Raw genomic sequence first — 14,273 nt, 5'->3', positions numbered from 1 at the left:
ACCATCCGACTCCTTAGACGCTGTTCTACTGTATGAAATGTGGTTTAGTTGTAATAATTACTTATTTTACTCTTATTCTGCTGCTTCACATTTTGACCACATGGTGGCGACCAAGCTCCATAGATGACCAACCGCCATCAGCCCAGGACCAGAACTGGTCTTTCTGTTTCTGTTCATATCATTAAGAGCGATGTTTGATCTTAGTTTGGATGTTTGATCTTAGTAAGAACGTTTTTGTGAACGGCTGATATTCTCCTATATTATACACACTAGTCGCCTGTACCTTACTTCTGATTCTCCAGCTGCTCGTGTCCTTGATAAAGTACTAACGAGTACAGTATTTTTTTTTTGGAAGACTCGAAACTAAGACAGACGCTCTCGACTCTATGGAAAAACTCTTCGCTCTTATGGACTGAAACAGTTAGGCGGCTCTTAAAAGAACCTTTTGGGTGTTGAAAGAACTTGTAGTCGCTCCGTTTAATCTAAGCGCGCTCTCCGCGGATACGGCGGGCCAGCTGGATATCCTTAGGCATGATGGTGACTCTCTTGGCGTGGATGGCGCACAAGTTCGTGTCCTCGAACAGACCCACCAGGTACGCCTCGCTAGCCTCCTGCAGGGCCATGACGGCAGAGCTCTGGAAGCGAAGATCGGTCTTGAAATCCTGAGCGATCTCCCGCACAAGGCGCTGGAACGGCAGCTTACGGATCAGCAACTCCGTGGATTTCTGATAGCGGCGGATCTCCCTGAGCGCGACGGTACCAGGCCTGTAACGGTGAGGCTTCTTGACGCCGCCGGTGGCCGGAGCACTCTTACGAGCAGCTTTGGTAGCCAGCTGCTTTCTTGGGGCTTTGCCACCGGTGGACTTACGGGCGGTCTGCTTAGTTCTCGCCATGACGTTAAGGTCCGCTGCTGTTCTCGGGAAAAAATAAAAAGAATAAGCTCACGGACACATCACGGTTCTTTTAAGCGTTGGAGCTGCTCGCCTCTCATTGGGCGTCTTGAATGTGCCCGCCTCCTATTGGTCGATCGTTGACGTACCGACTAAGCGTTATTGAGCGTCTCCTTTCGCGCCAATTTTTTAAAAAGTCTTTTATCTGTATTATTTGTAGAGCTTTTTTTGTCATTTAATTAATTGGAAATTCGAAATTATTAATTTTCTATATCTTAGGCGTAGTTTTAACGCGCGTTACTCCGTCTTAACTAGCGTCATTATCAGGACGTGTGTGTTTGCTTTAGGTGTGGGAGTAGAAAGAGCTTCTGAACAATATCCAGTAGTCGGGGGGCATGGGGGTGGTGTCTTATTTCACGCTCTTGTAAACTAAAGTGTTATGACTTCGTTTAACAGCAGCCTTAGTGACTAAAACATTCACCGCTTATTCAGGTGTAAATTATTGCTCTTCCCAAAAACAGAGTAATCCTAGATAGACTTTCATTCTAGGGGATGGCGTGAGGGAGGGACAAAGGAAATAAACTGCACTTTTGTCGCAGAAGTGTGCGGCTCTTAAAAGAGCCTTTTGGTCATTTACAAACGTGTGAAAAAGCAGTTTATTTGCTCTTGACCGCCTTCTCGGTCTTTTTGGGCAACAGGACGGCCTGAATGTTGGGCAGAACGCCACCTTGTGCGATGGTGACTCCTCCGAGCAGTTTGTTGAGCTCCTCGTCGTTACGAACGGCCAACTGCAGGTGACGAGGGATAATACGGGTCTTCTTGTTGTCGCGAGCGGCGTTACCGGCCAACTCGAGGATCTCAGCGGTCAGATACTCCAGCACGGCGGCCAAGTAAACAGGAGCGCCGGCGCCAACGCGCTCAGCATAATTACCTTTACGCAGAAGTCTGTGTACGCGGCCCACGGGGAACTGCAGCCCAGCGCGAGAGGACCGAGTCTTGGCCTTCGCCCGAGCTTTACCGCCTGTCTTACCTCTTCCACTCATCTCAAGCCTCAATCAAGTCGGTGAAATACAGTTGAAGTAAAAAGCCCCGGTCTCCGAGCGCCGTTCTTATAGTCAAACCAGCTGCGTTTCTATTGGCTGAAATGCAACAACCAATCGTATTAGCGCCGTCAAACTCTACGGCCCGCCTACCGCCCACGCTTTTGTCCCCCATTCTCCCCGCACCCCTTTGCGCTGCCTCCTGTGCGTGAGAGACAGAGAGAAACGTATACACGTCCTTGTTTTCACACTGTTTTCCTTTTTAAATAAACCTTAAGTATTTCAAATACATAACCCCGCTGTTTTCCCACCTCATACCCGCTCTTATTCTCATCCTTGTCATGGCAGCTTGGTACTTTCAGTATTGATCACCGTTTATAGAACATACTGTGAATTTATCACCATTTCCCCTGTGCAATATAATCCACACTCCATGTGTAACACTTTTAAAATAATCTCTATAGAGTAAATATTCTTGAGCTTTCTATTTAAATAGTTAATATTACTCCTCACCGTCCCATATGTAATATAAACCATGCAAAATTCCTTGAGAATTTTGAGAATATCGTTACAATGTAAACATCTTAGCTTTTTACTCATTTACAATTCTTTGTATTGTTATTATTGTTAAAGATATAGTTCATTTTTTGTTTAGTTTAATTTTCAATGTTTAGCTTTTATATATTGTCTATATAAAAACAAGTAAACTGTAAAAACCTTGTTAAGTACTGCAAGTTAATTACTTGCTTGTTAATTCTCTTGTTCTCTTTTACTCGAGCACCTCGCTGTCCCTTTGCTGCTGTAACATTGAGAATTTCCCCGCAGAGAGAGAATGAAAACCGTGCTCTTTGAGAGGAAAATGTGGGGTGGCTCTTAAAAGAGCCGTTTTAGAGTTGGAGAAACACGCATGATAAAAAAAACGACGTTTACTTCTTCTTCGGGGCGGCCTTTTTCGCTGCCTTGGGCTTGGCTGCTTTGGGTTTGACCGCCTTCGCTTTCTTCGGGCTCTTGGCCGCCTTCTTCGGGGCCGCGGGCTTCTTAGCTTTCTTAGGAGATTTGGCGACTTTCTTGGCTGCTGCCGGCTTCTTGGCTTTCTTCGGCGATTTCTTAGCGGCCGCGGGCTTCTTCGCTGCTACCTTCTTGGGCTTCTTAGCAGCAGCGGGCTTTTTAGCGGCCGCCTTCTTGGCTTTTGGCGCCGCTTTCTTTGCCACCTTCTTCTTGGGCTCAGCTTGTTTTTTGTTGAGCTTGAAGGAGCCTGAGGCGCCGGTGCCTTTGGTCTGCACCAGAGTGCCCTTCGTCACGAGGCTCTTGACGGCGATCTTGACGCGAGACTTGTTCTTCTCCACGTCGTACCCGCCAGCAGCCAGGGATTTCTTGAGGGCGGCGAGAGACACGCCGGTTCTCTCCTTAGATTGAGAAACGGCCTTGACGATGAGCTCGCCGACGCTGGGGCCGGCTTTTTTGGGTGGAGCGGCGCGTTTCTTCTTGGGAGCTTTGGCCGGCGCGGCGGCTGGAGCGGTAGCGGTTTCTGCCATCGTTCTGCTTTTACTGCGAGCTGAGCGAGAATGAGGACGAACTGCACTGTTCCGAGGAACCTCCCTCTCAGGCGACGGACCGCTCCTTAAAAGACACATGAGAACGGTGTAGACTCAACTCGGCGGGCGCTGTGCAGCCGTGCCTCAGTAACGCGCTCACACTTGTGTTTTCTCGTGATATTTATCGGGTAAAATAAGAGCGAATACGCCGCTTTTCGAGCGCCCAACGGCATGATCCTCTAGAAGAGGCTCCGCCGTGTGTCCTGAGTCTGGACATGAGCGCGCAGCGACGCTTCGTTTTGCAGGGCACGCTCAAAAATGCGCCGCGCGGTCGCCGCTCGGAACGAGAGTCGGCGCTTTTGGCGCGATAATCGGTGGAAAATGGTGGCAAGCGGCGACGTGAGCCTCCAGACAGCTCGACGACTCATTCGGGGAGAGCCTCGGCGAGGGCGCGGGAGAAGAACGAGCGGTCAAGCGCCCCATTTATTATGGGTAAAACGAACTTTCTTGGAGCGAGTAAAGCACACGCGTAAGCAAGCGGGTGTCGTGGGCAGAGGGGCTCTCTGCTGATGTGCTGGTGTATAAAGCCCTATATACAAACTTTGACTTGACCAGTGGTAAATAAACCCCCAAGCTCTAACCCTAACCCTAATTAACTTTATTCTAACGTCTCTGTCACCCTAATGGGAAGTAACCCTAAGCTTCTTATAATCTTCATCATAAACCCAGTGGGAACTAGCTGTGAAATACTCAGACTACATCATAAGCCTAAGGCCTAGCTCCATACCAACTTTTAATCACTCTTCTCACAAGCGTGACGACTTTCAAAAGATCTCCCTTCACTTGCCGTAACTTTAGTATAAGCATGAGCTGTGGCCCAGAAAATTCTTGCTCCAACTACATAATAGGCCCATGGCTTAGCTTCAGTGATGCTTTTGATTACTTTGACCTCAGCAACAATCAAAGTTCTTGACCTAAATCTATTTTCACTTTAACTTCACCATAAACCTAAAGCCTCGCTCTAAATCTGCTATGACTTTAACTGCATGATCAGCCTGAGGCCTAGCTGTAAGTCTGATTTGGCCTACTCTATGGCATGGGCTTAAAGCCGAGCTATGTACCTGGTTTTAATTCTCTAATTTCATCAGAAGTCTAATGATACATCTCAGTTCACTCTTACTCCATCACAAGCCTGATGCCCTGCCCTAAGTTTACACACTCTAACTTTACCACAAGCCTAGGTCCTAAAGCCGAGTTCTAAACCCACCATCATTCTCTGTATATACAGTGTAAGCCGATGGCCTAGCAGGAAAGATCATATTGCTCACCACCTTCTTTGGAAGCCAAAGGCCTCGCCCTACATTGACTTTTACAATCTCTGGATTCAGCGGTAAAGCAGCTGTTATTCTGACTACTATATAAACCTAAGCCCTAGCCATACGTATCAATAGCTGGTTTCAATTCACTCCAACTTCATAAGCATAAGGCTTTGCTCTAAACCTATTACGTGTTTGATTACATCAGATGCCAGATTCCTAGCTGTGAGACTCCTGATTCTTTTCTAAATAAATCTCAAGCCTAAACCCCAGCCCTGTACCCACTTTTACTCTCTTGAAATTCACCATAAGTCAAAGCTGAGCTCAATCACTCTGACTACAATTTAAATCCGAGGTCTAGCTGGAAAGCTCCTTTTGCTTTCTCTAGCTTCACTGTAAGCTTAATGGCATGTCTTGTACCTACTTTTGCTTTATCACCACAGCTTCTTCATAAAGTTGATGACTCACTCTCTTCCTCCTTTCCTTTTCAGTAACTACATCAGGAGCCAAAGCCCTAGTCTTATGTTAATTTTAACTTCATTGTAAGTCTGAGGTCTGAATAGCCAACTGCTTTCCCACAGTAACGTGATCACTAGCCTGAGGCCAAGCTCCACAGCTACTTTAACTTACTCTGACTACTTTGAAGACTACTTTTGCTTCCTCTACCGTCAGCAATGGCCTAAGGCTTAGCTCTTAACCTACATTTACATTTACAGCATTTAGCAGACGCTCTTATCCAGAGCGACTTACAAGAAGTGCTTTGTCAATCTAGAGAAAGTATCTTTGCTATTTACCAATAGCTTAGAGAAAAAGACAGTCCTGAGCTCAGATACTGCTAGAAACAAAATGTCACTGCAGACACCAAGAGAAAAAGAAACAGAGTTGAACGCAGAACTCTGTGCCATTCAATGCAGTACAATAACAATAAGATACAATACAATAAACTACAATACCTGCCTGTACTCCCTGGCACCTTATCATCAGCCTAAGGCACTGGTGTCCAGTCTTATTCACAAAAGGCCGGTGTGGCTGCAGGTTTTCATTCCAAACAAGCTGCAGCACAGCTGACTTCATCTGTTTAATTAGATAGTCTCAGTATTCAAACAATTCATCAGGTGATGTCCTGCTGTGCTAGAGTGAAAACCTGCAGCCATACCAGCCATTTGTGGATAAGACTGGACACCCCTGGCCTAAGGACTTTCTTTCCTCTAACAGCTTCATGCATATCTATATTTTTTAATGTAAACAATACTGTATTTTGCACTTCTGGTTAGATGCTAACTGCATTTCATTGGCTCTGTACCTGTAACTGCATAATGACAAAGCTGACTAATTATAGCCTAACGCCTGTCTCTACATCACAGCCCTAAGGCTCAGATTGTAACCTAGTTTAACTAACTCCCATTTCATCATACATCTCTGGCCTGGCTGTAAACCCTTTATCTTCAGTCTAACTCCAATATGACAGTAAGGCCTTGCCCTAAACGTAGTTCTACTCACTCAAAGCCAGTATACTTGGATTAAATACAGCAGAAGCCTGGGGCCTTTCTACGTACCTGTTCATACTTCCTGGAGCTTCATCATAAGCCTAAAACCTAAGTCCAAATTTATCATTGCTTTATTCCTAAAGGCCTTGATTTTGCTCTTCATAACACACCACACAGAATTCCAACTATTTCCTGGCCCAGCACACCTCATCTAGTTCATACTTACTTTCAAAGAAGTGTTTTTGGGGTGGAAAAAATAAATAAATGATCAATTTCAGCACTGAGTAGGGTTAAGAAACAATACCTAGCATAAGAGCTGGCTATACAGGGTGAGTCAAAGGTCACAGGACATTTTATTTTATTATCAGCTTTTATCTCTGGGGTCATCGCAAACAAGTTGTGTATGCAGAGAAAATCCACAACAAACACTACCTTCAGCACTGCATTGTGGAGGCTGGTGACAGCATAAAAAATGTGTCTTTAAACACACAAAAAGAACATTGAAAGTTAACAGCTATTATTGTAATTAGCAAAACGTGACAAACACATTAACACTCAAAAATACATACACACCTAAAAAGAAAAAAAATCTATCTATCTATCTATCTATCTATCTATCTATATATATATACACACACACACACACACACACACACACACACACACACACACACACACACACACACACATATACTGTGGGGCAAGAAAGTATTTAGTCAGCCACTGATTGTGCAAGTTCTCCTACTCAGAAAGATGAGAGAGGTCTGTAATTTTCATCATAGGTACACTTCAACTATGAGACACAAAATGAGAAAAAAATCCAGGAAATCACATTGTAGGATTTTTAAAGAATTTATTTGTAAATTATGGTGGAAAATAAGTATTTGGTCACCCACAAACAAGCAAGATTTCTAGCTCTCACAGACCTGTAACTTCTTCTTTAAGAAGCTCTTCTGTCCTCCACTCATTACCTGTTTGACCTCGTTATCTGTATAAAAGACACCTGTCCACAGCCTCAAACAGTCAGACTCCAAAATCAACCATGGCCAAGACCAAAGAGCTGTTGAAGACACCAGGAAGAAAATTGTAGACCTGTCCAGGCCTGTCTGAAGTTTGCCCGTGAGCATATGGATGATCCAGAAGAGGATTGGGAGGATATCATGTGGTCAGATGAAACCAAAATAGAACTTTTTGGTAAAAACTCAACTTGTCGTGTTTGGAGGAAGAAGAATGCTGAGTTGCATCTCAAGAACACCATACCTACTGTGAAGCATGGGGGTGGAAACATCATGTTTTGGGGCTGTTTTTCTGCAAAGGGGACAGGACGACTGATCCGTGTTAAGGGAAGAATGAACAGGGCCATGTATCATGAGATTTTAAGCCAAAACCTCCTTCCATCAGTGAGAGCATTGAAGATGGAACGTGGCTGGGTCTTCCAGCATGACAATGATCCCAAACACACCGCTTGGGCAATGAAGGAGTGGCTCCGTAAAAAGCATTTCAAGGTCCTGGTCTCCAGACCTCAACCCCATAGAAAATTTGTGAAGGGAGTTGAAAGTTCATGTTGCCCAGCGACAGCCCCAAAACATCACTGAGATCTGCATGGAGGAAAGGGCCAAAATACCATCTACAGTGTGTGCAAACCTGGTGAAGACTTGCAGAAAACATTTGACCTCTGTCAACTTTTGAACTTTTGTTATTGACCAAATGCTTATTTTCCACCATAATTTACAAATAAATTCTTTAAAAATCCTACAAGGTGATTTCCTGGATTTTTTTTTCTCATTCTCTTGTAGTTGAAGTGTATCTATGATGAAAATTATAGACCTCGCTCATCTTCTTAAGTAGGAGAACTTGCACAATCAGTGGCTGACTAAATACTTTTTTGCCCTGGAGGGGGTACTGAAAAGTGCCCCTGTGGGGACTCCATTGTCTTGCTGGGTGACTTCAATGCTCACGTGGGCAATGAAAGTGAGACCTGGAAGGGTGTGATTGGGAGGAATGGCCTCCCTGATCTGAACCCGAGTGGTGTTTTGTTATTGGAGTTCTCTGCTCGCCACAGTCTGTCCATAACAAACACCATGTTCGAACACAACGGTGTGCATAAGTGCACATGGCATCAGGACACCTTGGGCCGCAGTTCATTGATCGATTTTGTAGTTGTCATCGGATTTGCGACCACGTGTTTTGGACACCGGAGCGGAGCAAAGGCTCTGGAGGCAAAAGATGGGTACCAAAGGGCCAAGCGGTTCGCGGCTTCGGCGGTTTCTGAGGCAAAAACTCGGGTGTGGGAGGAGTTTGGTGAGGCCATGGAGAAAGACTATCGACAGGCACCGAGAAGGTTCTGGCAAACTGTCAGGTCCCTCAGGAGGGCATTTGACCATGTCCCTCAGGGAATCCTGTGGGGAGTGCTCCGGGAGGGGTGAGGGGCTTGTGGTTATGGACCATTCAGTCCCTGTACAAACGGAGCAGGAGCTTGGTTCGTATAGCTAGCAGTTAGCAAGTTGGATTGGTTTCCAGTCAGGGTTGGACTCCACCAGGGCTGTCCGTTGTCACCGATTCTGTTCATAAATTTGATGGGCAGAATTTCTCAGAACAGCCAAGTGGCAGAGGGTGTCCACTATGGTGGCCTCAGGATTTCACATCTGCTTTTTTGCAGATGATGTAGTCCTGTTAGCGTCATCAAGCCAGGACCTCCAGCTCTCTCTGGACCAGTTTGCAGCCGTGTGTGAAGCAGCTGGGATGAAAATCAGCACCTCTAAATCTGAGACCATGGTCCTCAGTCGGAAAAGGGTGGAATGCTCTGTCCAGGTCGGGAGTAAATTCTTGCCCCAAGTGGAGGAGTTTAAATATCTTGGGATTTTGTTCATGAGTGAAGGAAGGATGGAGCAAGTGGTTGAGCATGGTGAAGAGAAAGCTGAGCCAGAAGGCGAAGCCATCAATCTACAAACCGACTCTCACCTATGGTCACGAGCATTGGGTAGTGACCGAAAGAAAGAGATTGCGGATACAAGCGGCCAAAATGAGCTTTTTCCGCAGGTTCGCTGGGTTCTTCCTTAGAGATTGGGTGAGAAGATCGACGATTCATGAGAGACTCGGAGTAGAGCCGCTGCTCCTCCACATTGAGAGAAGCCAGTTGAGGTGTTTTGTGCATCCGGTAAAAACAATGTCGGCGGAGACCCTGAGGAAGACCCAGGACATGTTGGAGGGATCATATCTCAACTGTCTTGGGAATGCCTCGGTATCCCTCTGGAAGAGCTGGAGGAGGTGGCAGGGGAGAGAGAGGCTTGGGCCTCTTTGCTTTGGCTGCTGCCCCCACAACCCAGACCCAGATAAGTGGTTGAGGATGGATAGATGAATGGATGGAGTTGAGCGTTTAACCTCCGAAACCGTACAGGGTTTGTCCCTGACGCTTCAGGGCGTAAACCACGTCCATGGCAGTGATGGTCTTCCTTTTGGCGTGCTTGGTGTAAGTAACGGCATCCTGCCTTCCGCCCAATGACTGCTGGGATGGACTCCACCATATGTTTGTTAATTTGTAATATGGAACATTTTTTCTTGCCTTTCCTTTCTTTTTCCACCAACTTCTAGTGTTCCACACCTACACTACACCTCTCTTTATGGCCTGTGCTACTATACTATACTTTACAATAAGCTATTTTGAGTTTTAGCCCAATGTCCATTGGACCGAGACCCCCTAAATTTTTAGATTTATATAAAATTTCCCTTTTAGTGATTTCCCTTGAAGTACCCCAAATAAATCGCACATACATTTTATTTAGCCTCATGATGCATTTCTCATTGGGAGGGAAAACTGTGGACAAGAACAACAATTTGGACAAAACAAAAGTTTTAATGATTTGAATCCGCGTTTTATAATTTGAGCTCCATTGTTCAAGCTCTGCTTTGATTTCTTCCTCATTATTCCTCCAATTATACTCAGCACAGTTTTCTCTTGTAATCGAGAGTCCTAAGATTTTAATCTCTTCCTTCATGCCTACACTCATGTGGGGTAGTTTATTTCCACCTAGCCATATTCCTTCCGTCTTATCCGTGTTTAGTTTAGCCCCCTCTTTAGCGACCTCTTCATAGTCTTTAATATGTTCACACACCACATTAAATTCAGTTTGATTTTTCACAAACACCATTATATCATCTGCATATGCCGATGTTTTGATCTGTTTACCCAATTTATTAATCGCCCCAGAAATACGAGGGTCCTGCTTGATTTTGTTCAAAAAGAGGACTTATAGCCATGATATAGAGGGCAGTACTCAAAGGGCATCCCTGTTTAACCCCTCTGTGAATCTCAAATTTCTCTGTTAAAACTCCATTTACACTCCTCTGAACTATTTATTTCTTATACAAGACTTTGAGCATATCTATGAATTTTAAAGGGAACCCATAGCACCCCATTGCCACAAGTACTCCCTCAAAACAAAATCAAAAGCCTTTTTCTGGTCCAGACTGATTAAACAGAAATCCTCTGTTCACTCATCTGCAATAAGGTCCCTAACTATGCATAAATTATCAATCATAAAACGACCCTTTATTGCACACGTTTGCTCAAATTCAATTATGCTATTTAAGAACTCACTCATTCAGTTCATTAAGACTTTAGATAATATCTTATAGTCTATATTCATCACACTTATTTGTCTCCAATTGTCTAAATTATACCGATGTCCCTTTTTATAAATCAGCAACACTACACCCTGATAAAAACTCTCATTTAACGTTCCCCTTCTCAGTCCTTCATCATAATAGTCTATCAGTAGATCACTTATTTCAGACGAGCAAGCTTTATAGAATTCAGCTGGCAGCCCATTTGGCCCTGGCGATTTCCCATCATTTAGACTTTCAATTACCCTAAAAATCTCCTTATTTTCTATGCGTTTACTTAAATGATTTAAATCTACTCCAACTGGTAATTTCTTATAAGCCTCTTGGCATTTAGTCCTAATAAGCTCTCTCTTTTCTTTTTCATTTTCAATAATGTTACCATGATCATCCCTAATTCCTCCAATTCTTTTATTTTCCCTCCTTTCATTAAGTTTTTTTTAATAACATTGTGTGCGTTTCCTGTAAAGTCAGTATGTAAACCTGCTTGAAGCTGTACATTTAAATAAGTCTCATCATTTATCTTTGATAATTCTAATTTAATTTGAGATAATTCAGCTTCATTCTCTGCATTCCGATGTTGTTTGTAATTCCACAAATTCAAGCATTAAAATTTTATAGTACTCATTTCTTGCTTTATTCAATTCTTTACACTTATATTTTAAAAATGACTGGATTTGTTTCTTAAAAACTAACCACATATCAATCACTGGCCCTTTTTTAAGAAGCTTTCCATCTCTAGATAGAGGTACATCTTTAGTTAGTATTCTGTAATTTTCTGCAGTTATGACATTAAAATCATCACATAATATAACCCCAAATCCCACACAAATTAGCTCATATAGTTTATGAAATAACCTCCTCTTGCCAGCTCTGTCAAAAAAGTGTATATATATTAACAATTCTTAGCTTAATATTCCTGTACACACAATCTACTAACAATAACCTGCCAGGAACAATTTCTCTACTTTTAATGATCTCAGCATCATGTTTGAATAAGATTCCCACCCCGTCAGCACCACTCGTGGAACAAATCAGAGCCAGGCCAGGGGCAGGGCAAATGAACGGGCCCTTTATACCCTTTATTATTTAATAAAGCTCATTATAACATAATTTTACAACATACACATGCCCGCAACAGTGGGGCTTACTAGCTTCGGCACCACGGAAAACAACTATGTCATTTTGAAGCCCATCAAGGACATGAAATATAACACACCAAGAGAACAACAAAAACATTAGGCTACATGGTAACTAATGATAAAACAACACAAATTCAAAGCAGTTCAGCACCACGGATAGCGATCGGATCATTTTGACACCCACTTCAACTATTTCAAATCAGTAGCTTTTAAGTTTGGTAGAACTGGCTCAGCGGCCCACGTTCACAAACACAAGTACTTGAGGCCTATTCACTACTATTTGTAGGGCATACGACAGGCCTTGCGCTCCACGAACTCGTCCACGATGCTCTGCTGGGCTACTACAATTTACAATCATCAACAGTCTACAACTAACTCACACATTGTGAATAGTGATTGTTAGAATGGCTACCTGTGATTAACCTGGCTCCCTGGCTGTGCTGGCAGTTTTGGTGGGCCTGAATCACTGCCAACAAAAAAGTCGGGTTCATCTCCAGGACAACGAACAAAATATGTGTCCAGTTTTTGTAACTTGGCTTTTCCTTGCTCCCTTTTTTCCTTTTCTTTTCACTTTGCCGCTCCACTTTTATGCTTACATGAGTTAGTGCCACTCATGTTAGCTTAGTCAGTAAAAATGCTCCACTTAGTTTACAATCTGTTGCCAAGTGACCGATGATGACGTTGGTGGACAGTTGGTGACGAGTTCTACCCAAAATACACTTGGAGAAAATATTGGCGATCCACTTGAAAATTTGCATGTCATGAAGTTAAATGTAAGAGTGAAAATAAAGGCAATCATGCAGAACAACATTTTATTTAATATTTTACACCTACTACATCACGAAAGTCAGTCGGTCTTGTAAAGTTTTTAGAAACCATGACTCAGTCCTGACTGTGGCAACCTTTAAAAGCCCCGTGTAAAACTTTAATGATGGGTGATGTAAGGTAGGCTATGCCTTTGGACGTAGACTGTGCTCATCTGGATACAATCAGGAGAGGGCCCGCCTTCTCCAGCTCTCTTCGGACTTGATAGAGACCCGCCTACTTGAAATCTTATCCTCTCTCCCATCCGGGCCCCCTCTAGGCCCGGGCCGGGGCGTGCCGTCCTCCCAGCCCCCCCCGAAGCCCCGCCCCTGGTCAGCACTATCCTCACCCACAGATAAAACAGCAGGACCTCCAAACCAAATTAGCTCTTGTGCACACATAATGTCGCATTTTTTGTTGTTTAAACTTTCTACTTTCATCTTTCTATATCTTTCTATATCTTTCTGTACGTATTCCTCTAACATTTATAGATATGATATTAAGAGACATTTAAAGAATAAGCAAAAAAAAAAAACATATTGTAATCATGCACAAAGTTCAACAAAGTTCTTACTCCTTCACCCTGGAACTCGATAAAGTTGCACTTTTTCTGCGCTTCTTAGCCACACTTAGATTGGCAGTGCTAGATTGTGTGGGAAGGAGACTTCTATTGTGCAGACTATCAGAATTGTCAGGAGTAAAAAGAACAGTGTCACCTTCATTCTCCGGTAACTCAAATCTGAATCTTCTGAATTGGAATCTCTGCTGCCACTGGAGCTGGTGTCAGAGCTGTCGCTGGTGGAACTTGTAGACATCACCTCTTGTCCGTTGTTGATCTGAGCTGGACCCTCAGTGCTGTTCTGGGCTTCCTGGATGACCTCACTGGTTTGAGGTGCTGTGATCTCTTGATGTTCTCCATTTTGAGCTGTGTTGATGTCAGTAGATGGCATTGGTGTTGGTCCACGTGCTTTATTGTTATAAAAGCTTGGGCATTTAAAGTAAGTGTGGCCTTGTTCCTGGCACAAATTACAGATTTCTGTATTTTTACACTCCTTACCTCTATGCCCAAGCTCCCCAGACTTCCAACACTTCAAGGTCTCACAGTCTTTCACTTGATGATCTTGGGAACCACAAATGTAGCACCTCTGTACCTGACCAGGGTATGAAATCCTGCCGTTACGCTGCCCCAGCAAGATTGAATTTGGGATCTGATAGAGATTGCCATCAGAATTATGACATAGCTTCACTTTATAACAGCAGACTCCATACCACAGTCCAAACTGATCCAGAGGTTTAAACACAGGCTGTAGAATCTCACAGTATCTATGTAGGTACTGCTCAACATCAGCATCCGCCACCTTGCCTGTCCAGAACTTAACATACACGAATCTAACATCTTGCGGAGCAGAGGTGTCCTGCTCCCAATTCTTCCAGAAGCC

At 43.9% G+C, this 14,273-nt stretch overlaps 3 protein-coding genes across 3 annotated transcripts in view; all 3 read right to left on the bottom strand.

The window, feature by feature from the left end:
* Positions 1-482: 482 nt before the first annotated feature.
* LOC108414237 overlaps positions 483-14,273 on the bottom strand; it is an 89,458-nt gene continuing 75,667 nt past the window's right edge. The window contains 1 exon segment of the mRNA XM_037531650.1: positions 483-915. Coding sequence (XP_037387547.1) covers positions 483-915 — 433 coding nt within the window.
* LOC108414267 (histone H2A) lies at positions 1,547-1,933 on the bottom strand. Its single transcript, XM_017687100.1, has one exon. The coding sequence runs from the start codon at positions 1,931-1,933 to the stop codon at positions 1,547-1,549; it is 387 nt and encodes a 128-aa protein (XP_017542589.1).
* Positions 2,857-3,465, bottom strand: LOC108414231 (histone H1-like). Its single transcript, XM_017687058.1, has one exon. The coding sequence runs from the start codon at positions 3,463-3,465 to the stop codon at positions 2,857-2,859; it is 609 nt and encodes a 202-aa protein (XP_017542547.1).

This window comes from Pygocentrus nattereri, chromosome 20 (assembly GCF_015220715.1).
Source record: "Pygocentrus nattereri isolate fPygNat1 chromosome 20, fPygNat1.pri, whole genome shotgun sequence".
Taxonomy (NCBI): Eukaryota; Metazoa; Chordata; class Actinopteri; order Characiformes; family Serrasalmidae; genus Pygocentrus; species Pygocentrus nattereri.
The sequence above is the reverse complement of the archived record's forward strand: the minus strand, read 5'-3'. Positions and strand labels throughout refer to the sequence as shown.

What these genes read in the sequence shown, in the direction of transcription:
- LOC108414231 (XM_017687058.1), bottom strand. Translation starts at nt 3,465, where the DNA reads ATGGCAGAAACCGCTACCGCTCCAGCCGCCGCGCCGGCCAAAGCTCCC.
- LOC108414267 (XM_017687100.1), bottom strand. Translation starts at nt 1,933, where the DNA reads ATGAGTGGAAGAGGTAAGACAGGCGGTAAAGCTCGGGCGAAGGCCAAG.